The following is a 19,649-nucleotide window of genomic DNA, read 5'->3' on the forward strand; positions in this document are numbered from 1 at the left end:
GCAAATATTGATTTAAAAACCTTGGAGCATATGCTGCAAAAACAAAAAATTAGTGAAATTTTTTTTAAAAAGGTTTCCCCCTCCCCCAGGTAATACACCCAATTATTTTCCTAATGATCATCCCCTACCCAGGAGTTGGTAATAAATATTGCATAGTTCTTACAGAAAATGTGAAGACAAATATTGGCAAATACCGCATCTCACGTTATAGTCTAAGAAATCATACAATCTGTAGTATTTCATAAAGTTGTTTATTCTTGTTATTAAAACTTGGACTCAAGTAATCCTGGTTATTCTGGAAAAAGCACCTTGTTCGGGGGCATGGTTTAGTCATCCTTTTCTACAATCACCTCTCCGTGAAGCACCTTTCTTCTTTGACGTAGCATATGAAAATAGAGTTGTGGAAACACTGATAGAAAAAAGAAAACAAAGGAGGGTGCTGTTGACAATTATTTATACTAGAAGCCTCCCCCACGTAGGCAGTCTGAGGGTAAGAACAGCATCTGTCCCCGCAGCCGCCCGCCCCCCACGCTGCCAGAGCTCAGGCTGAGCGCGCATGCGCAGAGGCCACACACAGTAGGTCACACCCAGCACCCAGTAACCCGCACTCTGCAGGCCTCCCACAGGCCTCCGGGGGTTCCAGGCTTGCCTTTTTTGATGGCGACCTTTACAAATTTAAGGTTTGTGGTCACCCTGTCTAGAACAAGTTTCCTGCCCCCGTTTTTCCAACAGCAGGTGCTCACTTCATGTATCTGTGTTACATTTTGGGTTGCATTCTCAGGATATTGCAACCTTTTTCATTATTATTATTGTACTCGTCATAATGAGTGGTACTGACTCGCTGAAAGCTCTGATGATGACGAGCATTTATTAGCAATAAAGTATTTTTTAATTAAGGTGTGCACAGTGATGCTATTACAAACTTAAGAGACTACAGTATAATGTAAACATAACTTTTACATGTGCTGGAAAACAACAACAACAACAAAAACCATCGTTGGACTCACTTTATTGCAATGTTCGCTTTAGTGGTCGGAACTGAACCTGCAGTATCTCTGGGGTATGCCTGAAATGCTGGGGATTCTTTAGCAAAGTCCGAAGTTAAGTATCTTGATAAAGATATCTTCATAATGACCTGGGACACTGTGCCAGAATGTTCTGGCGTAAGGAAAACTGCCTAGCCCCCTTCTCTCGGGTCCATCTGCTGTCCTGTACCATGAGGGCATCTCATGGACATATGTGGGTATGTAAGCCCACACAACCCAGCTTCATCTCTATCCCTCACAAACATTCCTGTTCCCTGCTAGTGACTATCAAAAATTTGACCTAAAAACCAACCACTAAAGGTATTTAAGTGAAGTGAGTAGAGCTTCACCAACTCATGGCAACTATTGAAAGATGATGAGAAATTAGTGAAGAGGCTGAGTTATTCAAAATATTTTAAGAAAAGCAGCTTCCTTATGTTCTAGTATACAGAGCAACAAACACAGGTCTAAGTACTCCTAAATAACTTTTCCAAGTGTATGTTCAATGATTAGACAGAAATGACCTGACATTTTCTGGGACTATATGTTTATCTTCAGACAAATAATTCTAAATGCTGGCAAATAATTCACTGATGTGTGCTCTATCTTTTCTCTAAAAAAAAAAAAAAAAAAAAGGTAGTTCAGCTTCTCTTTAAATGATTCTGAGAAAGCAATCATCTGTGTATTGATTTACTTACCTTTTTCCTTATAACTTTAGGAGTCCTCTTTGACTTGCTCAACTCTTCCATTACTTAAAATTATGAATAAACTTGGGGTTGAACAGAGGTTTTAATGTATTTGAAAGCCATCAGGTCTTATTAAACTAGCCATCATACTTTACAAAAATACTCGCTGCTTATGCTAAATCAAAGTACTAATGATCATATACTTACATGGTATATATGAGGCCATGGTTATAAGGAGGAAATAGTAGTAGTCGAAAGAAACATTGTATTTATTCGGAAGTCTTATTGAAAACATTCCTGTCTTCTTCACGTATGGTAAGGCAGCATATATTGTAAGAAGTTCACCAACAACTCCGACGGGATATAAGATGATAAAAAAATTATATCTGGAGAAAGACCCCAGAGAATTATTTTTCTAAAATAATGACTGGATTTGACATTATCATTCTTTTGCTACTACAGTCTTTAAACTTAAAAATACACATATTTACAGTGCCCCTCACAGGTTAATTTTTTCTATTTTAATCATTTGTTTTTGTTTTTAAAGGCTTTATTTATTTGACACAAAGACGGAGAGTATAAGCAGGCAGAGCAGGAGGGAGAGGGAGAAGCAGGCTCTCTGCTGAGCAGGGAGCCCAATGCAAGCCTTGATCCCAGAACCCTGGGATCATGACCTGAGCCAAAGGCAGCTGCTTAATGAACTGAACCACCTAGGCACATTAATCATTTGTTAATCATTTTAATTATCCTCCTTTCTTCTCATAGCAGTTTCCATTTTAGATGGCAAAATCTTAATAAGATAAGAAATCAACTTACTTTACAGTACTGAAATAATGGTATATGTGTTAACAATGTATATGTATGTAGTTTTATTGTAAAGGACGTAAGTCTTGTATATAATACATTATAAAGCACCTATAAGTATTATAAGGCATTGTAAGGGTAACTTCTTTGACATCTGGAATCAAAACTGAATGTTGTTTTTTGTTTTTTTTTCCCCCTTCAGCTAGTCATTTATTGATCAAGTGCTGTGCTTTAAAAGACCAGTTATGTCTGGGTGGCTCAGTTGGTTAAGCAACTGCTTTTGGCTCAGATCATGATCCCAGGCTCCTGGGATCCAGCCGCGCATCAGGCTCCTTGCTCAGCAGGAAGCCTGTTTCTCCCTCTCCTTCTGCTGCTCTGCCTGCTTGTGCTCTCTCACTGTCTCTGTCAAATAAATAAATAAAATCTTAAAAAAAAAAAAAAAGACCAGTTATGATCCTAATTTTGTATCTAAATCTCGAAATTACCAAAGTGGTTCTTGGAAGCCTTTGGAAACCCCTTTGTGGCTACTAATTAAAAGACAGTTAATTACTATTTCAGAAAACTGACATACTACTAAATATATATTTATACATATGCATATATTTGGTATATCTAATATATAAATAATACTAAAGTATCAGGAACTACTAATGAATATATTATCTAAAACTGTTCTCTTAACAGAACAGGTAAGAGAAACTGTTTCCAAAATTCCCACATTAAAGGAACAGTTTGCTTAAGATAGCTAAGAAAGTTCTATTCAAAATCCAAAATCACAGTTTGTTCATTTGGGTTGTGGCAAGGTCTCTAACGCACAGTAGGCCAGTCATTACTCATGCCTATGTGAGGGCAAGGCCCTATGAGTCTCTGTGGGCCTCCAGCAAGAGCAACTTCAAGGATCCAAAGCAATAACATTTCTCCGCTGAAGAAAATAATTTCTCTCAAAGGCAGTTACCAAAATAAAGGTTAAATTGTTGGAGGAAAAAGACAGAAATCAACTAATCCGTATTTTATTTCATCGTTTTGTTGGCATTAAGATATTTGTAAAGAAATGTTAAATTTATCAGTACGGCAGAGACTTGGAGACAACTCAAAAATCACCTTATTCCTGTATGTCAAGGATATACACGGGTAAGACATGGTGTGGGAACAGAAACATTTGCCAAATTAGATTCAGTGGCGAATGGAAAGACCAATGATCCTTTTATTGTACCTGTTTATCTCCTCCTTGCCGTGGGTAGATCATCTGCTTTCTTACTACTAGGAGTATAGTTATTCGTATATTATTTAAATCACTCTTTTCCAATCTTAATTTCATAACTCAATTTAAAAATAATATAACTGAACATTTTATATCCCTTTTCAAGTAAGATATTCAAACTTTTTTACGGAGTTTTTAAACTTTATGTGACTCTCCAGTGATTTTTCTGGAAGCACTGTTCTTAAACAGAAAAAAGCATATCACTCCTAGACTAAACTAGTTTGAAACCTTCAGCCACTGATTATTTTTAATGCAATGATAGCAAAAGATATAATTTACTGGATTTGTACTTTAGAAAGATTGCATGTCACCAACTCTGTAAGCTTTGATGGCAGCATGAGAAATTTAACTACCTATTCAGAAAAAGAATTCCTCGTTAAAGGTTCCTAATTGTTACCTAAAATTTTTTTGAAGGGGATGCATTTTTGAAATTAAAATGGAAATTAACATCAAACATAACAACGTACAAGTGCCTATTCAGTGGGCTTTTCTAGGAACACTTCTTACACATAAGTAGAACGGAAGTATATTCAAACCGTCACAGTAGGCTAGCTATGTATAAATAAGAACCCATTCTTACTGTGAAGTTTTATTTGAGAATGACAACTTCAACATTTGAACATAAATACAGATGTTATTTGAAGTTTTTTAATGAGGCTGGTAAATATATATCGATGGTTGGAGTCTTTTAAGATTTTTAACATGAAATATTACTCGTGATTATGATTATCTGACATGTATTATGCTAAGAGGTACATTTCAAAGTTGAAAGGTCTTCGAGTACTTGGTTTAACATTAGTTCAATTGACAAAGGATTTCTAAACAGCAAATTTAAGCATGTTTTGAACTTCTCCAGAAAGTCAATACATGCATGGTGCATTCCGAAAGGCAGACAGACGAAACATTAAAGACTATTATCTTTCTCAAATAAGTTCTACAAATACAGCAAGTGAAGAGACTATTGTAGGAGTTAGTATTTTCAAAGGTGCTGGAGGTCCAGAAGACTGAGGTCATCATGCAAGATTCAAGGTGGATTGAGATTCATTCTAGGATTAGTCCAGCAACACAACAAACTGCCAACTGCGTGAAAGGCCCAATCGCTCAAAGTGAAAAAATGCTCAGTTATGATAAGAATAAAACCAACCCAACATAGAAATGGGAGCGCAGCCTCCTTATGAGAGACAATAGGTTTAAGCTCAAATTATAATTCTGAAGCATTTCAATAAACAAAATGATAAACCATAAATGTCTAAAAAGGAGCAAAAGCATATAAAAAAAAGTCTGAGTATAAATATAATTAACAGTGATTATCTTCATGGAGGGGGATTATAAGCAGTTTAAAAGGTCTTTTTCCCCTTCATTTTGGATTTTTTAATATATTCTATAGTCCATTTCAACAAGTATAATATATGAGTTATGAAAAAGGATTGTAGATACTAATTATCAAAATAATTTTTATCATTAATATTTTTATCAATAATTATAATTATTAATTATCAAAATAATTTAAACCATGCAAAAAATACCATATTTTTGGCACAGACTTTAAGTTTAACTAATATAATTTTTTAAAAATGTACATTTGCTTTCAAAGAAAAATGAGTGACCAATTTAGGTTATGTGAGGATATTGACACAACTCGTCTGGCACTAATTCTACTCAAATTATATATTAATATGATTTTTCTCTGATCATTAAATTAAGCCTTTAGAATTGAAGTTACAACACTGCTAGTAGCCAAGAAAACAGCATCCCGGCATCATGGGCTAAGACACAAATTTTCCTTCCCTAGTGTTAGCTCAGCACACAAACACACATGCACTAGTGAGAAACTAAACTGCAAGACAACGCCACCTGGCCCATTTAATGAAGTATGGCAAGTGGTCGAGAAGACTGAACGTGTAGAAGGAATAGCGAGTGATCTCTGTCACAGTCCACGCCACCAGAAAAAGCACCACGCTCTCCTCATTCTGGATCTGCAGAATCACAGAGAAATCCACAGTGTGGTTTAACCTTGAACATTTTTCTCCATGAAGATATACTCATTTTTTACTGTGTGTCTTTGAATGTCAGGGGTAGCAGAGGCAAGACAGAAAAAGAGTCACCACTACATAATTCATGAAAACACACAAATATGTCCTAGGCACAGGAATGGTCAAATTTATAGTGCTTTCTCTTTCTTAGCCTTCACTCCGGCTGCTAACTCAACCATCCTGTGACAACATCACCCCCTCAAAACCAGCATGGGAACTATTAGACAGTCCGACTTTCTACGGTCATCTGATGGTACCCAGCCTACTGCAGTACTAGCTACTGCATTTGTCCACCCCTCTTTTGTCCTATGACCACCATTTGCATTTGGAGCCTCACCATCTTCTCCATCCAGACTACTCTAACAGCTTCCTAAATAGCCTCTCCACTCCTACTCTCCTCATGGATTGAAGTCTTCTCTTCAATGCAAAACCAAAACACATTTGGAAGCAGTGATCCTGAGATTTAAAAGCTTCTTTGGCTCCCCATTCCTTAACAGGACAAGAGGATCACAGTCAGTGTTCTCCTTATACACGCCTTCCTCAGGGAAGCCTGCCTTCCCTCCCTCAGTCAGGCTAAGTCCCCAGGTACACTGTAATACGTATTCATCTCTTATTTCAAAGCACTAACGCTAACATAATGAAACAATTAACAGTACACCGTGAACAATGTGGGGGTTGGGGCACCAATCCCTGCTGCGTAGCCAAAACGCCTGCATTTAAGTTTTGACTCCCCAAAACTTAACAACTAATAGCCTACTGTTGACCAGAAGCCTTATCGATTACCTATGAACAGCTGAATAACACATATCTTGTGTGTTCTATGTATTATATATGGCATTCTTACAATAAAGCTAGAGAAAAGAAAATCGTAAGAGAAAATACATTTATAGTATTCTAATTATCAGAAAAAAATTATAAAAAGAAAAAATTCTGGGTCTGAATGGACACGTGCAGTTCAAACGCAGGTTGTTCAAGGTCAACTGTACTTACGTAACTACTTGTTTACCACTGCTCCCACTTACAGGATCCACAAGGAAGAGACCATATTCGTATCATTAACAGCCAGATCCCTAGCACAGCCTCAGGCTAGAACAGTTGTGCGATCAGTATTTGCTGAAGGAGTCAACGTCTGTATGACCAGCACCCACTTCCCAACAACCAGTACGCAAAGAGCTGATATGGCCCTATCCACTCTTGTAAAGCCAGACACAAGCACAGTGTCAAGTGTACATAAGACACTCAGTAAATGTTGGCTGAGTTAAAGAGGGGTAGAAAGGTACCAGTGGGAAACTATTGTTGGAAAAAACTAAATAGTGCTACTAATACAGAGATCCTTTCAAGGACAAAAAAAAGAGCAAAGGGGACTTTTTTCTCCTGGGCACTAGCAACCCATTAGATCCCCTCTCACTTCTTTCCACAGTGGATGCCAGCCACTCTGTCTTGTCTTTCTTCTTCTTCAGTCTTCAGACATTTTGCAGTCCCGGCCCAACTATTATATTTGCTCGCTGTCTGGAATAGACTTTCTTTTATTCTGTTTATGGGGACCTCCTGCTTTTAAACTACGTGGCAATCTGAACACAAAGTCCAGCTCTCCGCGTGGCACGCACTCACAGCTCAGGGCATGGCGGTCAGCCGTGAGGGGCCAGGTGCACTGAGAGAGTTGAGTGAGAGACAGAGGTCCGGAGAGGCTACCGTGCGGAGTGGTGGGGCAGCGGAAGAGCAGTGATCTGTCCCCAGAGCGCGGACAGGGGCCAGTATGTCTCACAGACAAGGGAAGGGAGTTAAGGTATCATTTCAAGCAGATGAGGGACAAGAAAGGCATCTCAGGAATGGAAAGGAGGCCAGAGATCTGTCCTCAAGTAGACAGGAGATGCCGGAGGCTGTCAGAAGGTCAGAAGGGCCCATCTGGGAAATGTTTCTGTCACGGGTTTAAAAGGCCCAGTGTCTTGACATAGTGAGCACGGTGTTTGTTTGTCTAGAAGGGTTTAAGCCATTAATTAGATTCAGGTCTGTCTCCTGTCATGCCTCAATAAATAATATGCTAATTTCCCTAAGTTCCCCAGCCCTTCCAACTTTTCATTTAGTCCTTCCATTTGCTCAGATCTTACAGAACTGTATTTGCTTTTTATGCCTGTGGCTACAACATGGTAAATGAGGAAAAATACACTGTTTATTGTGGCAACATCAATACATAATCAAAGAGAATACACATCAATAGAAAATTTTCAGTTAACTATTTGACAGAATATGAGTATTCACTTTAAAAACTGGGAAACATCAGAGGAGAATAGATTATGGATATAAATATTTAATTTGCTTGTGTTTCATGGTCATTCTACTAATGCACTAAGTCAATGTACAATCACACTTGGATCCAAACCCAGCCATTTTTGTGTTTAGTGGTTCTGCTTCCTGCAATATAGCAATGTTAGTATCTTAGATTCCTATTAATATAAAAGCTTTCCTGCAGGCTCATGAAGAGAACATGTTAGTGTCACTTACTGGTTTTATACTGTGAGTAACGAGCCACACCATGAAGATTCTTGAACTCACTTGGACCCCAGTCACAATCACAGAAGTAGGTACAATTCCTTAAAGAGAAAAATAAGTCAACCATTGCCCTAAAGGCAACTTATACCGACAATAAAAATTAAATCAGAAACTTACCAATTAAACAGTGGACTATCTGTAAGCAAATAAAGAAAAAAATCACAAGTCAATAGCATGCAACATAAAATAAACTCCTGTGAACACTGGTTTTCTACAAATCCATGAATGGATATCATTGGCAAAATAAGACTGATTTTGTTCAGCAAATAATTTTTCCAAATAAATATTACAACAGTAGGAAAACAGCATCATTGAAAACTTACCTCGAGCAAGGCAAATGTCTGGAAAAATTTAAGTGTCTTCTGAATACTTTTATATAAACCTTTGTGTGTTCCTTTTTCCATATAGAAACGTACCATGGTAATAGCTAAAACCAACCACCTAAAAGAAAGAAAGGTATTTTATAAAGTTCTATCAAAATGAATACCAATGATCTTCCTGAAAAGAAATGGCATAATTTATATAATCATATGTTGTTTTATGATGTTCGCAGTTCATTTAACAAAATCCAAAGGAAGAAATGGCATTGTTTTTATACTGACTCTTCACGGGGATGAAGAGAACATACTGGAGATCAACTAGGTTCAAATGTCAAACGATGTCCGTTCCATGTTTGGTTTCAGCAGACTGACTGAAGAAAGGATGTACCCCAAATGAGGTTATTAGAAAGTATTTCATAATTACATAAATATTTCTTAAGGTAAAAAGCTGTGAGTGTTTAAGTATGTACTTATACAAATATATGGTATATATTTACATGTAAGTATAAGTAAAAATATTTCATTATAATTCTTTTCTTTAGTATTTGCACTAAACAATAACAACCATTGTGCCACAGAAGGGCATACTTATAGAGGGTCAGATACGGGCCTGCTTTCAAAGAGTTTGCTTTACAAAAAGGACAAAATGCATATGCCTTTCCTTTTCAACTTCTACTTCTACACAACAGAGAGGTTCTGTGCTATGAAGACCAGCACATCACACACAAGCTAAGTCTGTGGAGACCGGCTTTCTCACCCTACACTCAATCTGCCAGGGACACTAATGAGAGTTCATTTTTTTTCTAGTTTCCTTCACAATTACAGGAGCACTTTCAAGTTTCAAAAAGTTACGCCGTCTGTAACTTCTTAAAATCCTTAGTAACACACCCATGGAAATGAGTAGCTACTCTAGGCATCTTTAATTCAGTGGGCTTCAAAACGTCTAGTTACGTGGATTTATGAATGATAACACTATTACACAGTTTTAACTTCTTAATTAAAGAACCCTCATAAGATGGACAGCTCAGAGTTTTCCCACAAACGAACTATGGATGAATTAAGATAAACATGGTCAACAAGGTCAAGAGAAGACGGAGGCTAGAGCTTCTCTTCTGGGCACTTTCACTCCTCCTCAGCACACACTGAGGGGGAAAGCAAGGACGTTCCTATGAGGGGTGGTAAGAAGTCAGGTAAAATCTGAAATTGTGAGCGAGACCTTCCAAAGATGGAAATGTTAATGATACCAACAACAGCGATAATAACGCGTGTACTTTCAGAACGCTTTCAATGTTCCAAATGCACATTTAGCATATTAATATTTCATGCTCACAAATTCCCTGTGAGGTAGGGACGGCTATTTTCCTATTTCACTGCTGAGGAAACAGGCAGAAGAGGTCACAGAGCCAGACAGCAGAGATGTAAACCCACCAATGAGCTCAGAGTCTATGTTCTTGAACCAGGATGCTGTACTGGTTTGGCTCTTGGCATGTACGTGTGCCTTGGGATATTAGTTAATCACACAATTCGCTATATTTGAATTACAAGTAAATCTTCAAAGTTATCAAGAGAATCATGCTCAAATATTTTAACCAATAGTAGTGTGCTATCAAAAAGTTCTGAGGACCATTGTTGTAGAAGAGTCAGTCACCGTGCAGAGACATCAAGATTTATCCTAAGTCTTAAAGTCAACAGTCCAGGTAGAAATAAACCCTGTGACATCTCCCAACCGCCCATGCTATTCTCGCTCCACAGTACCCTGGCTTTACTGGATTCAACTGACAGCTTCGTCCCATATGTGGGCCAAACCATGGCTTCATCCCATATACGGGACAACACCGAATTCTGTACTGGGCTAATCTGGGTGACATTTTAGATATCTTCCTTAAAATGTTACGATTTTACCGTCTTCAATTTTAAGTCCCCATACTAACGATTAAAAAAAAGCATATTAAGATAGTTAAATCAACATTTGCATACATTTGTCTTTTTTTTTTTTTAAGATTTTATTTATTTGTCAGAGAGAGAGCGCGAGTGAAAGTGAGCACAGGCAGATAGAGTGGAAGGCAGAGTCAGAGGGAGAAGCAGGCTCCCTGCGGAGCAAGGAGCCCGATGTGGGACTCGATCCCAGGACGCTGGGATCATGACCTGAGATGAAGGCAGCTGCTTAACCAACTGAGCCACCCAGGCGTCCCTACATTTGTCTTTTTAAAGAAAAATCCAAACCAGATTTTTAAAAAAGATCACTTTGAGAGCTACCAAAGAATTCATCAAAGGATTCATTTAGATGGCAACTTTTCTATATTTTTAAATAGCAAGATATAAAAATCCACGAATTGTAATGTGGTAACAAATTTTACTGTTGTCCCATAGGTGGCAGTGTTGTACCACCTAGTATAGTGAAATTATTAACTAGTTCGAAAATAAAAGAAATTAACACTCCGGTAGTTTTAGAAAGGACCGCAGAGCGATCTATCCTAACTTATCTGTTTTTCAGTCACTGCGGCCAGGAGCTAATCTGGACTAATGAGTGTTCACTAAGTCCACCATCGCAACGGGATGACAAAGTCTTTCCACAGGGGCCCTACATTTAACTAACTTTGCACTTTCTACATTGTTTTAGTAATTATCCTTTTTCTAAAAATGCAAAAGCAAGTAGAGGTTCTGCAACTGTTTTTAAAAAATAGGCCAGAGCAACTGATTACCCAAATATGAACCCAGAGAGATATGCTCAGTCCTTGAGAAAGTACTCTCTTTGGAAAATATATAAACATGTGCTTTATATGTCAAAGATTGCTTGCTTGTTAGCTTAATTCATTTCTTTATTCATTCATCTCCATGTTCAACATTTATGACTAAGCCAGGGAGTGTTGGGAAATTAGAAATAAGTAAGTCCTAGTTCTTGTCTCAAGGAACTATTAAATTAGTAAGTAGAGAAAACAAAGCAGTGCTGTACCAGGAGGTATGAGCCGTAACTCACTAAACACAGGGTCTGCTTGCCATGGCATTATGCCACGATGACTCTGAAAAATCTTATGGAAGGAGGAGTTCTTTCCTCTGGCTGTTTCGGGGGCTTCTTTTCCCCCTGAGGCTTCTTGGAGACAACCAGCTCCAAAAAGAACTTGGTTATTTATATTTGTATCTTCTGGTTTTGTTCCAATACTTCTTTTTAGATATGAATTATGAACAACTTTGCACAGACACAATGATACAGAGAATGGCATAAGGAACCTCCAGAGCCCACTGCCCAGCTTCAAGCATTATCATCTTATGGACAATCCTATAGCTTCCAAACCTCTAGTCAGTTCTTTCCTCGCCATCCCCTCCCCTCATCATCTTTTTTTTCTTTTTTAAAAATTTTATTTATTTATTTGACAGAGAGAGATCACAAGTAGGCAGAGAGGCAGGCAGAGAGAGAGAGAGAGAGAGAGGAGGAAGCAGGCTCCCTGCTGAGCAGAGAGCCCGATGCGGGACTTGATCCCAGGACCCCGAGATCATGACCTGAGCTGAAGACCGTGGCCCAACCCACTGAGCCACCCAGGCGTCCCCCTCCCCTCATTTTCTTGAAGGAAATCTCACATTCTATAGTTTGATTCCTAATAAGAGGATTGCTTTTAATAGACCTTACCATAATACCACCGTCCCAGGTAAAAAATCGTAGATCACAAAACATAGGATAAAAATCTCCTCAATTGTCTCATAATTTTTAAAAATCGTGATTGAAATAAAGTTTATATGTTGTAACTAGTTGCTATGTCTTTCATAACTCTTGATCTATAGGTTTCCCCTCCCTCCCACTATCCATTCATCTCTCTTTCCCTCTCTCTTTTTCTCTGTTGATGACACTGAGTGGTTTGTCCTGCAAAGGTACCCACATGTCACTTAGTATGTTCTTCTGTCCCCCATATTTCCTGTGAAGTTGACAGTTCCACACCCTTAATCAGATAGATTCACATTTGAAGCTAATTCCTAAGTTATGTTGTGTGCTCCCCTGAAGAACACGTAATTTCTAATCGTCCCTTTTGTTTGCAATGTTAGCTTACTGCTGATTATTGCCCAGAGCCATTATTTCAGCAGTTACCGAATAATGGTGATATTCTAACATTACCATTTCTTCTTGACATGTCCGATAAAGTAACTATGTGGAGGCTTGCCCAGAGATGGCCTCTCACATTCATACCATCCATATCTTCACACACTGTTCATTAACACCCCCAAACTTCCTTTCCTAGACTAAAATGAAACTTTGTTAGCAGCCAATATGTGTTTCAATGTACTGCACATAGACCACTTGTGCCAGTGGAGTTAAGCTGAAAGGTTCATGAAAGAAAAAACCAGATAAACTGGACTTCATGAAGACTAAGACCTTCTCTTTGAGAGACACTGTGATGAAACTAAAACCAAGCCACAACTAGAAGAAAATATTTACAAATCACATATCTGGTAAAGACCTATATGCATACTATATTTTTTTAAAAAGCTCTCAGAACTCAGTAAAAGAAAAATCAAACAACCTCATTTAAAAAAAAAAAAAAAGTGAAAGATTTGAACAGATGCTATACCAAAAAAGATACACAATTGGTAAATAAATGCATGGAAAGATGTTCAGTGTCGTTAGTCACTAGGGAATGCAAAATAAAATCACAATGAGATAACATAACACACCTATTAGAATGTCTAGAACTACAAGCACTGACCATACCAAGTGTTGGTGACGATGTACAGCTACTCTCATTCATTGCCCACAGGGACAAAATGGTACAATCATTCTGGAAAAGTCTGGATAGTTTCTTAAGAAATCAAGAATGCAACTACCGTATGACCAAGCCATTCCACTCACAGACATTCACCCCGGAAAAACGAAGTCCAAGTCCAAAGACTTGTACCTGAATACTCATAGCTTTGTCATAGCTCCAAACTGGGAAGAACCAAAATGTCCACCAACAGATGAACAGATAAGCAAGTTGGATAAACGAGATCCACACACAGGATCTACCCTCCTCAGGGATAAAATATACGTCTGTTCCTTCACAGGCTGGAAAATGTATATGCCCGCCCCATGGTTTTGGTGTTCTAATAACTCACACAATGTATACTCTGAAAATATCTTCAATAGCTTCTCTCTTGGTGTCAATCACCTTGCTGATCACTTCATATCCATGATCTTTTTATTCTTTGTAATAATCTAGCAAAGCAGCTTTGCTGTTCCAATTTACAGATAAGAACACTCGGGGTTAGAGTGTTTCAATAACTTATCTGAGGCTACTCAGCAAAAAACAGGTGAAGCATAGACTTTAACAACACCGTACTGTACTCTATGCAGATTAAAATGAAAACATGTTAGCAAGGCACTTAAGGCCCTGTGCAGAGTGGTCCATGCTCCCCCTCCAGCTTCTTCTCCCCCCTACACTTCAGGCCCACTTGCTACTGCCTCGACAACATGTCTAGGAATGCCTTATCTCTGTACCCTAACACACTGTTTTCTCATCCCTGCCTATCAAATCCTCCTCATCCTTCAAAGCTCTGTTGAAATGCTAGGATCACCACAGAGCTTTCTCTGATTCTCCCTACCTGTCTGACCTGTCACCTCTGTCAAGCATGCACTCACTCTGTCTTTTATTGCAATATATAAATGTCCCTGGTTACACTTCTTCAAGAATGGAGCCTAAAATATTTATCTTATAAGACACAAGACAATGCATTTGACACATATGGGTTCAAAAGTCCTGAAAAGAAACAACAGCAACAACACCACCATGGGAGAAAGAGAGAGAGAGACAGACACGGAGGAAGAACTACTTCTCTGGTCACATACCTATGATGAACAAGTACCACAAAAATCCTCACATCTTTTAAAGGTGTAATCCTATTCCTGGGAATTCATCCTAAGTAACTATTCAACAGAAAGAAATAAAAGCAAAATGTCATTAGGGGAATGAGTTAATCCATTACTGTACATTAACTCTATACACTCTTATGTAGCCATGAAAGAATATATTTATGAAAACTATTTAGAAATATTTGGTAGATTATTAGGTGAAAATAGAATATATAATAGAGCAGATACCCTAGCTGCAATCCTCTATAAGATGCATTTAGAATCTTACACTCAAATGAGGGACATGACAGACAAAAAGCAACAATATGAATTAGTAAAATACATTGTACAGTTATAAGGCAATAAGTGCAATGACAAAAATAAAGCAGGCCAGAGGAATAATAGCATAATGGGGATATATGCTATCTGAATGAAGATATTCACATAAAAGATAAAAAACAAAATGTCATGCTCAGCTTATAAAATTAGGCAAGTTCTTTTTTTTATATCTATGTAAATACTTATCTATTATTTTATTGTTTTCAAAACTATTACAAAAGCTTAATATACTTCAAAGTTCTGCTCAAAGAGAAAAATAAGTTAAATGGACAAAAAGAACCTCAGCTAACCCTCCGCTATCCGTACTAATTAATGTATACCTTGGTTCACCTACCACTTTCCACACTACAACCTTACTTACCTCTGTTCTCCAACACCACCCTCCAATTAGATCAAGAGAATATACCGGGCTTTCTTGCATCTCATACCTATTGCTAGAATTTACTGAAAATATTCACTCGAAATATCTACTGTCCACATATTTCAATCCTATTCCTTCTTCAAATCTTTTTTTTTTAAGATTTTATTTATTTATTTATTTGTCAGAAAGAGAATGAGAGAAAGCACACAAGCAGGCAGAGAGGCAGGCAGAGGCTGAGAGAGAGGCAGGCTCCTTACGGAGCAAGGAGCCCAATGCGGGACTAGATCCCAGGACTATGGGATCATGACCTGAGCCGAAGGCAACGGCTTAACCCACTGAGTCACCCAGGTGTCCCACCTTCTTCAAATCTTAAAGCCTCTAAAGGCCTCCAAAGAGTTACATGGATTACTCCATTTTGGTCACCTCTGCTTTTAAACAGAAGTGAAAATGACAAGAGACCTTCCCAGTATAGGCAGGGAGACAGATAAGTTTCAGATACCCGGTAATTTGCTGGGCAGGTAGGAAAGATAGGAATGAAGTGTGACAATACAAAGTGTGAGAACACAAATTCTGCTCCAGATGGGGCAGAAGAACTAGAAAGCTTCAAAGAAAATGGCTTGATGTAGAAGTCATATGAGGAACAAGAAGGATATTACACAAAGAGTGAAAGGCCTGAGCAAGAACGGAGAAATAAAAATAAAAATGTAAAAATAAAAATGCATGGTGAGTTACACCTCATTATGAGTTACAGTTGATTTCAAATACAATAGACGTGTAAGGAGAATCAGGGAGTTTATTACAAAAGCCCTTGAATGACCAACAGCCTAAATCCCTTAGATTACAGTGGAAGTAACAGGGAGTCACCGAAGGCTTTAAACTAGAGTTATGCATTGATTTTCACTATTAAAAGGTTAACCTGGTTTTCAAAAGGGAGAGTGAACTGGAAAGCAAAGGGACAGCAAACCAGTTAAAAAACAGCAGGTATTCCAAAAATTTTCCAAAAACTGGGTACGACTATCACAGGAGAGAAAATTCTTTCAGTTCTCACTGTGGCTAAAGACAGCAGCTTGTGGTGGGTACTCGATTGTTCTCCAGTTGTTCCAAATGTATTACTTTTCTTCTTCAAGATTATAAAATTCAGTAAAGCATAAAAAGAAGCAGCACCTCTCTGGAGTCAGACTGTCTAGGCTGAAATCCAAGGCTGACACCTGCTGGTTGAATGATCTTGAGCAAATTACTTAACCTCTTTGTGCCTCAATTTCCTAATCCCTCAAATTGACATCATGTACCCCTCCCAGGAGGGAAAAGAACCAAAAATGAACTAGTACATCTAAAGTAATCAACACATTACCGGACCCATAGCAAATCCTCAATAAAAGTATTTTTTTGCGAACTGTATTTGGTATTCAGGATTACACTAAACACACAATAAGTACTCAGTACTGGGTCAAACCATTAATTCTTTTCTATAAGTCCTGGAGTAAGATTAAAAGATCTTACTTTTGTAGGGGATTAAAAGATCCCCTACATTTATATAGATTAATATTACTTCATGTGATAATGAGAAAGTAGCTTTTCAAAATGACAATGCAACTTAGAAACAGAAGAGCAATTTCCCAACTGATCTTGAAAAGCCGTCGACACACAAGTCATTCTGACAGCTCTCTGAAGAGCGACAGTCACTGTGTAACCTTATTTTCTAACTCATACTCAAAGTCAGAAATAAAAGTACGGGATATCAGTCACGAAGCACGGGGCCGTAAAGATGCTGGACACGAGTGCCAAGCTCTGATACAGCAGGCTTTGTAAAATATCGTCCCAAGTAAGAAGCTCTGGGGCTCATGAAAAAAAAAAAAAAAATCAAAAACCAAAACTCGTGGTGACATTAACAGTTCCGGAAACTCTGCCCAGCGATCTGCAGCACGAGGAAATGCACCGTGGGGGCCACGGCCGGACAGCTCCAGCTCCGGGGGCCGCGACACTAGGCGTTTCTTCAACAGCAGCCGCAGGCAGCGGCGCCCGGGGCGGCCCGGCCGAAGCCACCTCCCCCGCGGGTCGGCCCCGCATTCCTGCCCAGGTCTATACTTAACCTCCGGCCCGCGCCCCGAGCCGCCGCGCCACGCCGTGCACCGTATTAGGCAATGCCCGGCGAGCAGGGCCCCGGCACCCCCCCGCTCCCCGCCCGCCCCGCTCGTCCGCCCCGCTCCACTCCGCTCCATTCAACCCCGGCGGCCGCGGCGGCGCCCGCGCCCCTCCCCCACGGCCGCCGCCCGCGCCCCCTCCCCGCGCCGCGCCCACCCCGCCGCCTCGCGCCCACCCCGCCGCCCGCGCAGCCGGCACCCGGAGCGCCTTACCCGCTCGCCGCCCTCCCCGCAGTCCCGAGCGCCCCCAGCCCCGCCGGCGCCCCGAGCGCTGAATGTCGGGGGGCGGCACGGCGGGGAGGGGGGCGGAGGGAGGAGAGGGCCCCTCTCCGCGCACGTACCCCGCGGTCATGGCGATGTTGTAGAAGGTGAGCCAGACAGTGGCTAACAAGCCGAGGCGCCTCCTCTTGCCGGTGGCCTCCTTCTCCTCGCCCGGCTCCGAGGCGCCGCCGTTCGTGCCGTCCTCCTCGCTGGACGCCATGGTGGCCGTGCCCCCGGGAGAGGTGGAAGACAGGGGAAGGGGAGTGGGAGGGGGCCCCGCCGAGCGCGCCGCTGAAGCGCCGCCGCCCGCTGCCGCCGCCTCGGTCAGGCGCCCCATGTGCCGCGCGCAGGGGGCTCGGCGCCGCCAGCCCGGCCGCCCGCAGGGGGAGGAGCGGGCGCCCCCGGCCGCCGCCCCGGCCGCCCCGCCCCCGGCCCTCGGGAGCGCGCGCGGCGCGGGGACCCGGCTGCCCGGCCTGGGAGCCGGCCCCGGGGGCAGTCTCGAGGCGGCTGCGTGGTTTCCGCTCCCACGGAAAGCTGTCCGCGTCTCTAGCTGGGGGGACCTCTAGCTGGGACGTCTCGGGCGCGGGCGACCTGCCCCGGGCTGGTGCATTTAGTCGGGGCGGACGGAACACACCTGGGCTTGGAGTGGTCCCGCCCGCCCAGCCTTTGGGACGGTAATTTGTGGAAGTGAGGACGGGCGGTGGGATCTCCCCGCTAAGAACGCGGCGAGACCTTCTGCGGAAGAGTCGCCCGCTTTCGTCTGTTTCACTTTTGCCGGCCAGCGGGGCGTTCCCGGAGGACTACGGCGGAACAGCCTCACTTGCGCGGATTCCCCCGGAGCTAGCGTTCTAGAGGCATCATTGACTGCGGTGCAGCGTAGTGCCTGGATGTTAGAGGGAAGCTGGACAAAAGAGGACATGACAAGGTACCAAAGGACAAAAGTTTGAGCAGATGTAGGCAAGCTACAAATAAGGGCTGACAAGAACCCTTTCCTCCGCAGGATCGCACTGTTCTCCACTCTACCCCTTTCCTTGCGTATCTTCCTTCAAATACCCATGCTTTCTCCTGACAGCTCTCTCCTCTTTCCCCTTAGAGCACACAGCTGGGAAGACAGGCTCCGGAGTCAGATTACTGAAATTCAAACCCCAAACTCCTGGCTCCACCACAGTTAAGACTAGCTTGTGAACTTGGGCACCTAAACTTCTCTTTTGCCTCAGTTTCCTCAGTGGGAATAATTTATAAACCTATGTCTTGGGTTGTCGTGAGATGCAAGTCTCACACTTAAAAAATCACCCATATAAATCACCCACACTTAAATCACCCAAATAAATGCCTTAAGGGTCTGAAGCAGTTTGAGTCCCCCCAAATTAGCGTATTAGCACCGTTCTGGTGACTCGGATCTCCCCTGATCCTTAGAAAAGAATTTTTTTTAAAATTCTATTTATTTGACAGAGATCACAAGTAGGCAGAGAGGCATGCAGAGGGAGAGGGAAGCAGGCTCCCCGTTAAGCAGAGAGCCTGATGCGGGGCTTGATCCCACGACCCTGGGATCACGACCTGAGCCGAAGGCAGAGGATTAACCCACGCAGCTACCCAGGTGCCCCCCTTAGAAAAGAAATTCTGCTTCGGCCTGTGGAAGCTACCTGTTTGTTAGGCTGTGCTCCTGGAAACTAAGCCTGGCCCTGTGCGTGGGGCGACCACCAAAAGACCACACGGTCGGAGTCCAGTAGCTCCAAAGGGTATGGAGTCACGTGGGAGAAGTCACCAACCAGAAGAAAGGACTCATCCCTCCATTGTGATCTGGGCTCTGGGCTCCTGATCCAGGAGGCACTACCGGCCTGCTTGGGAAACTTAGATAATTTTGAGAAAGACATCCCAGTTGGGGGGGGTGGGGTGGGGATGGTAGGCTAAGATGTGCCTGGGGAAGAAATAATGGCCAGAAATGTTTAAATTTGAAGGAAACTATGAACGACTATTCTTTAAGACATTTAATTTGGAATGGAAGAAGTAAAACTATTAGCAAATGACAACACTATAGTAATTAGAGAAGCCT

The 19,649-nt window shown here is 41.3% G+C and overlaps 2 protein-coding genes across 4 annotated transcripts in view; one reads left to right on the forward strand and one right to left on the reverse strand.

The window, feature by feature from the left end:
• Positions 1 to 232: 232 nt before the first annotated feature.
• HACD1 (3-hydroxyacyl-CoA dehydratase 1) lies at positions 233 to 18,017 on the reverse strand. Its single transcript, XM_082742039.1, has 7 exons — positions 17,677 to 18,017; positions 8,683 to 8,800; positions 8,477 to 8,495; positions 8,312 to 8,400; positions 5,631 to 5,752; positions 1,919 to 2,097; positions 233 to 409 (listed from the first exon to the last, which is right to left on the reverse strand). Exons 1-7 carry the CDS (start codon positions 17,931 to 17,933, stop codon positions 327 to 329), a joined length of 867 nt encoding a protein of 288 aa, XP_082598165.1. The 5' UTR covers positions 17,934 to 18,017; the 3' UTR covers positions 233 to 326.
• Positions 18,018 to 18,026: 9 nt separating this feature from the next.
• Positions 18,027 to 19,649, forward strand: part of STAM (signal transducing adaptor molecule) — a 109,294-nt gene continuing 107,671 nt past the window's right edge. For all 3 annotated transcript variants that reach the window (XM_082742034.1, XM_082742035.1, XM_082742032.1), the window contains exon 1: positions 18,027 to 18,521. The gene's annotated coding sequence lies outside the window, so the exon portion shown is untranslated. The remainder of the gene's footprint in view (positions 18,522 to 19,649) is intronic.

This window comes from Mustela nivalis (assembly GCF_964662115.1).
Source record: "Mustela nivalis genome assembly, chromosome: 7".
NCBI classification, from domain to species: Eukaryota; Metazoa; Chordata; class Mammalia; order Carnivora; family Mustelidae; genus Mustela; species Mustela nivalis.

Coding starts and splice junctions, on each gene's coding strand:
- HACD1 (XM_082742039.1), bottom strand. CDS start 17,933: ATGGGGCGCCTGACCGAGGCGGCGGCAGCGGGCGGCGGCGCTTCAGCG. Junction 2,098..5,630: donor TACTTCATTAAATGGGCCAG/GTGGCGTTGTCT, acceptor GTCTTTCTCCAG/ATATAATTTTTTTATCATCT. Junction 410..1,918: donor CATGGCCTCATATATACCAT/GTAAGTATATGA, acceptor TTTTTCTATCAG/TGTTTCCACAACTCTATTTT.